A 6,953-nucleotide genomic window follows, 5' to 3' on the forward strand; every position below is an offset into this window, starting at 1 on the left:
TTTTGTTCCTCTATTCTATAAAATATGATATGATTTTAAAATCTTATTTTTACTATAACGAAAGACTATGATCTCCAGTGAAGCACTATGAAATTTTCTGTTAATCGATTTGCGTTTAATGTTTTCAAGTGAAAATCGATTTTTTGACACGTTAATAAATCTTTAACTTTATCTGTTATATTTTCACTTTTTACACCTGTCATTCTGTCATTTTCATTTATTGATAAATTGATAAAAGGGAATAGACGTTCGCGAGATTTCTATCCTGAAAAACATCTTTGTTTTATTCTTTATTGCTACGAAAAACAGTTGAAGTAGTTAATATGACTTCTACTTTACCTAATGAGGCTGATAGGAACGAGGAACGCCGACGTAGGGTGAGCTAAAATATTTAATAATATATTGCAATATGTTTTGTATGTACTTTATACGAATGATTCATGTATTTGCGTTGTTTTTACATATATAATAATCTTATCAATTTCACAAAAAATGTTTTCGTCTCCGTACTATTCAACAACAAATTACAGTATAAAGAAAAGGAAATAGAAACAAATTACGTCTTTGTTCGTTCCACATAAACTAGATCGAAATTAATGACCAAAGACCGGTTCCGGATGAAAATATCATTGCGAACGAAAGAGCTATTTAATATGCATCTTATTTTAATGATATTCTGCTTTTTTGTTTTATACACTAAAAACCTTGATTCTGTGAAAGTATACAAAGATTGCAAAAAAGTTACTTTAGCTTTTGTAATGAAGTTTTAAAACGTGATAAAACGATGTGTTAGGAATTAACAATGTTAAAATATGGTCTTTTATTATACTGAATGGATAACAAATGATATAAAAAACCAGTAAATTTTGCAAATACGTAAAATTTGTATTTATTTCCTTTACAAATATTAATCACAACATAAGAAAACTTATAGAAAGCATTTACTTAATTGTTACCTAACTAAATTGTATATAATCTGCTAATGTAACTATATTATTCCTGCAGTTGCTGCTGGGTCCATTACCTGCTGGTTTCCTGAGGGCTGATGGTACTGTGGACAATGTTGATGCAGATTACCAGGCAGCTCTTGCTCTGCAGCAACAGCTCAGTGGTGCTACGGTAAGCATAAGGATAGTCTATATTATGACATACATCTTACATCTATATATTTTACAGAATTAAAAAAAACATATTTAGTAGCCTGTTTTCGTCCACACTATGTTCTTAGTGTATGCAACATATCAGCGAGATTTGTTCAGCCATTCTCGAGATACCTTTAAATAAACAACCATCTATCTATACATTCGCATTTAATATTAGTAAGAATGGAGTGGTCTATGTTATATCAAGAAAAAAAAAATTTCATACATGTAAAAAGCAATTATTTAAATTTATGTTTGTCTATTTACTATGCTGCCTTTGTTCCAGTATTCTCCAGAACAGCTGGAATTATAAATGTTATATACAACTATCTGCCATTTTTAGACTTATTAAAATTCAAACATACTCAAAATGCAAATCATTAAACCCTTATGACTCACTTCACTTAAAAATATAAACTGCTGATGGCACTATTTCTTAAGTATTCTTCTTAATTGTAATTTAATATCGGGAAAACTTTACATGGTTTTTACAATAAAGTTATAATGACCTTAAACAAATGAATACTATTTTTACAACCTTTCATTGTTTATCTTTTTTTTTATAGAAAAATATGTGTGCTCATTAATTTCAAATAATTTATGTCTTTAACATAGAGGACTAGGTAGAGAATACATATTTTTATTAGAAATAATTTAATATGAAAACAATCATGTTTAATTTAGTTAGAAACAACTAACAGTTGTCTTCGCTTTGTCACCATACACTGCAGACTAGTGTAGTTTGCCAACTGAGACAAAACTTTTAAAATGGATTAAGTAAAAGTATAAAGTCGTTTTGGAGCCTATTTAATGCAAACAATCATATCTTTCCGACTTTATAATATCAATATAGACAGCCAAATAACTCTCCCTGTAACCCCGATGGGTAGGCAGAGATACAGATTTTCATCACATCTCGCACAATTTTTTTTTAGGTGCCTGCTACTGGTCCTCCCCTGACTGCGAGATTAAGCATTACAATAGCTCAAGCTAAACTGTCTAAAAATTATGGTAAGTTTGTTTTAATACTATTGTGTAACTTGTTTTTCTCTGAATAGCTATTGAGTCATATTGCTATCCCTTTCATTCTTTCAATAAAAACAGTGACAACATTGTTATGTACTACCAATACATATATGTTGTGTATTAATGGAGGTTACTCTTATGTAAAGATATTTTCGTTCCAATATTACATTATAAAATATTTTAAGAGGTCTAAGTATTCATAAAGTGATTGCTTGTTATAATCGTAGATGCAATTGGCTTTATTACTAGTGCTTACGTATTTAGAGAAATCATACTTTCCAGTAATAAAAGCATATATGCATTTAACTAGGTTTCTATAGATGTACAGTCAGGTAATCTGTCGGTGTTCTTAATAGCTACAGTCGTTTGAACGTCACAGAATAATAACCAATAGTATTCAGCTTTTTGTCTCTATATGAAAAAAATTCGGTCAGTACACGGTTAATTGCTACCAAATTTGTTGCTTTTAAGAGGCGAAGTTTATTGTTGCATCGAACATGGAAATTTTCCTGTAAGTTGAACACTGCAGATTTCCGCAACTGTATCAAAAAAATCATCCCACTTATTCTCATTTAATAAACATAGCGATAGGTTTTTTACAAATGTTTCGTCAATGGAAACTCATCGAGATCGCCCTCTTTCACACATTTTTATATACGTTTCTGAAGTGTGTTGGTATAACAAACATAATATTTGATTTCATTGTATTTCTTATATAACACTTTGAATAAAGATTTCGTGATTAATTAGATGACCGTGACATTCTTTTATTTTTGCATTTGAATTTCCATTTAACAAGAACCGAAACATATTTATGGTAATGAGAATATTTTTTTAACTAGAATTTTAAATGGCTTAAATAGTACGACACAATAATGTTTTATTAAAAGAATTTTTCGTTAAAGTAAGTTTGCTAATGTTCAAACATGCAAATAATTTTTTTATAATAGAAATAAACCTTAATGTTTGTGACTGATATCAACTATGTTACTAAAAAAATATATTTAACTATGTTATAGTACGTACTGTTACGGTACGCGTCCATAGGCCTCCGCCGGACGCTCTAAAAACACGGCCCGCAACGGATTAAACGGATTTGCCGATATCATATGTCCCCTGTAGCATGATTTTTTGTACAGTTATCAGTGTTTTCTTGTCCTGAGTTGACGTATTCGGCCACGCATTTTTAGCTTATAAATGCCATCTTTCGATGCGCGGACAGTGCGGAAGATGGAATCCGTAATAGGATGTCCGCTACGCGTCCGGCGCGGGCCAATGGACGCGTACCTTTATTGGAAATTCCTTCCCATTTCCAGAATAATCTTACTAATATTATTAATAAGAATGTATATATGGCTTAGGATGAAATTAAGCACATAGATTATTATATGATTTTTTTTTAATTTCGCGTGGATGTATCAAACAAAAGCTAGTACTTATATTGTCATGAATGACAATTCAATCCCTGTTAATGAGGTTATTGCTATGAATAATTGGATTTTCTATTATTAAATGACACATTTCAATATGTAACCACATAATACATAAGATCTTGTTACAATATATTATATACACCTGTGACACAACTTAATTCTAGCCTATGTATTCTTAATTTCTTCGAAATCAGTTGAACCTTTTTGGTGATACCTTTAAACAAACATCAATCCATGCATCGAAACATTCCGATTTGTAATATGAGTAAGAATAAAAAAAATAATTTTGTCTACTAACTCTCCTTTGATCATTGGCTGACGAAATCCTTCATTGCAATCATGTTCAATTATAGCTATAGAGAAATCTATAGCTAAAAACAAAAAAGTTAAATTTGGCAAATTTGTTCATGCTTAAAATGAACGAAATTCTTTTATGAAATTGTTTTTTTTTTATATATTTTTATGACATACATTTAAATCTATAGATATATATTCTAAACTAAAAGAAACCGCACATATTTACGTGGGTGTACGCGGAAATGTTTGATACAGAAGCCTAAGTAATTCTTAGAAGCCACTTGTACAAAACTCTGATAATACCTTCAACATTTAACAAATTCCATAGACTATTTCTTAATCTACTTTTACAGTAAGAAGGTTTTATAATATTATTATTTTTTTTAAATGCAAGAGCATTCAGAGACATTAGAAGGTATATGAGAACCCTCAGTGTATATTTTTACTAACCATGGATTTCTGAGACCAAAATCTCTATATAAAACATATCGTCATCCCTGTCATTATTGTTGTCAAAACAGAGATAACGATATGTTTTAAACGGGAATTTGCGTCTCAGAAATCCACGGTAAGTGAGGCTTAAACAATCATTGATCTATGATCTGATGTTATATACCAGCCTATGTTGACACATTATTTGTTTTAAATGCATACAAAAAATAGCATTCCTTTATCGATTCAGGTCTAACTCGAATGGACCCGTATGTTCGTCTTCGGGTGGGTCACTGTATATATGAGACCCAGACTGACCCCAGCGGTGGTAGGACGCCGCGTTGGAATAAAGTTATACATTGGTATGTTATAAGCTATTAATTATACGACCGAAATAAATAATCGATCGCAAACCATTTAAACTATCTAGAGATGCCAATAGCGTTAAAGAAACATAATTCTTTATTTAGAGTGAATAATTTATTGTCTCTCTCTCTTCATACAAAGTGGTCAAAATGATGTACAGTCAGCTGCATAAATATGTATACAGTAACAATACTTCATAATTTCTGTGCGCATTTGGTTTAAAAATATGTATGCATGAATCGGTTCCTTTGCTATCCACGAATACTTGTCCTTGACGGCGTGCATAAGCATTTAGGAAACCGGCGACCTATACAAAAGAAATAACATTTGGTATTTTTTTTTAATTGTTAGCAAATGTTTTGTTAATGTACTAATATTTGTTGTACCATTCCAACTAAGCTCTAGGCTTATGCAAGGATATAGTTAACGACAATTGTTAAATGGCATTCGGACTCTCGACTACTTGATCGGAAATCCGTACCCTTAACCATTGGGCTATTGGCGTTTAATATACACAATAATAATGAGTTGTATACATATTTATGTGGCTGACTGTACTAGTCATGTTTATATTATAGTGTTCACTGCATTCCAATAAACGATCAAGGATTTTCTTCCAGCCTTCTCCCGCCTGGTGTCAACTCTATTTATTTAGAGATCTACGATGAATGCTCGTTTACAATGGACGAGTTGATTGCTTGGACACACATCAACATCCCGCAAGCAGTGCTAAATGTTAGTCGTACTATTTTTAATGTTTATATTAAATATAAACATATTATTGTTTACGATAACACAGTATGAAAGATATTTTAACTAAAACAAAGTGATACATTATTGAAATATAACATCAGCTCACTATACGTACCCACTGAGGGGCTCGGAGCCTTCCCCTTAGTGACTAGGCCATAGTCAACCGTAGCCCAGGGCGGGTTGACTTCACACATATCTCAGATATGTGCATCACGATGTTTTCCTTTACCGTAAGAATGTCAGATAAATGTACATATGTAAATCGGAAAACATATTAGTACATGACGGGATTCGAACCCAGGACCTGCAGATTACAAGTCAAATGCTGAAACTACTGAGCCATCCACTCTATTGAAATATAACAAATCTTTATTTTTTTCAGGGTGAAACTCATGAGAACTGGTACCCGTTGAACGGTAAACAAGGTGATGGTAAAGAGGGCATGATTAACCTCGTGCTTAGTTACTCGGTAAGTACATTTGATTTAAGGTAATATTAATTTTAACAAAATTGACTCACTAGTTATAATAAAGCCAGTAACAGATACGTAGGTTTTTAATTAACTCGCAAGTAAAGAAAAAAAAATATTTTTAATCTGTGTTTTGCAAGCTCTTTATCCTAAGAGCAATGCCACATATGTGTTTTTTATCCCCTTTAGAGCTCATTATTGTCACTTGTTTAGCGTCGATGGCTCATGGGTTAAACACTTGACTTGTAATCTGCAGGTCCTGGGTTCCAATTCCTTTATGTACCAATGTGTTTTTCCATTTACATATGTACTTATATCTGACGTTACGGTGAAGGAAAACATCGTGATGTAAGCTGCACATATCTGCGAAGGGATACAAAGATATGTGTGAAGTCAACCCACACTATCGCCTAGTCTAACTTAGTTTAGGCTCTGAGCACCTCAGTGGGGACGTATAGAGCTGATGAATTGTCTCTTGATATCCAGGTGGGTCCAGCGGCTGTGGCTACATTCCCCCCAGTGCTGGTAGTACCCAGCACGGGCATGGGGTACGCGGCCATGCCGATGTACCCCGCGCCGCACCCCGCGCCATACCCCGCACCACTCCCGCAGCAACAGCAACCCCCGCAGCAGCTCTCGCCAGAGCAGTTGCAACAGGTACGTACAATTATACTTCTTATTTGTACAGAAATAAGGGTCATTTCTTAAAAATGTTAAAATAAGCTCTTCGTCACAATAGGTTTAGTAATGAGAAATATTTGTTAATATACTCCTTTAGTGCTGAATTAACGACTCTAAATGCGTGATTAAATTATTTTTTTTACATATTGATATTCTTTAGATCGAGGAGATGTTCCCGAGTATCGAGAAGGATGTGATAAAGTCGGTGCTGGAAGCCAACCGTGGAGACAAGGACGCCACCATCAACTCTCTCCTGCAGATGTCGGAATAAACTTGTATGTTCTCATTTTTTACACATGTCAGAGTAAACACCCTGTAAGTTCTTGAACTTTACACATGTCAGAGTAAACACCC

The 6,953-nt window shown here is 33.2% G+C and overlaps 1 protein-coding gene across 1 annotated transcript; it reads left to right on the top strand.

Moving 5' to 3' along the window:
• The first annotated feature begins 218 nt into the window (after positions 1–218).
• Positions 219–6,947, top strand: LOC106120856 (toll-interacting protein). Its single transcript, XM_013316324.1, has 8 exons — positions 219–377; positions 1,006–1,119; positions 2,078–2,153; positions 4,581–4,692; positions 5,317–5,431; positions 5,832–5,918; positions 6,405–6,575; positions 6,760–6,947. The coding sequence occupies exons 1-8, from the start codon at positions 324–326 to the stop codon at positions 6,868–6,870; spliced, it is 840 nt and encodes a 279-aa protein (XP_013171778.1). The 5' UTR covers positions 219–323; the 3' UTR covers positions 6,871–6,947.
• Positions 6,948–6,953: the final 6 nt, after the last annotated feature.

Source organism: Papilio xuthus, unplaced genomic scaffold (genome assembly GCF_000836235.2).
Source record: "Papilio xuthus unplaced genomic scaffold, Pxut_1.1 DF826949.1, whole genome shotgun sequence".
Classification (NCBI taxonomy): Eukaryota; Metazoa; Arthropoda; class Insecta; order Lepidoptera; family Papilionidae; genus Papilio; species Papilio xuthus.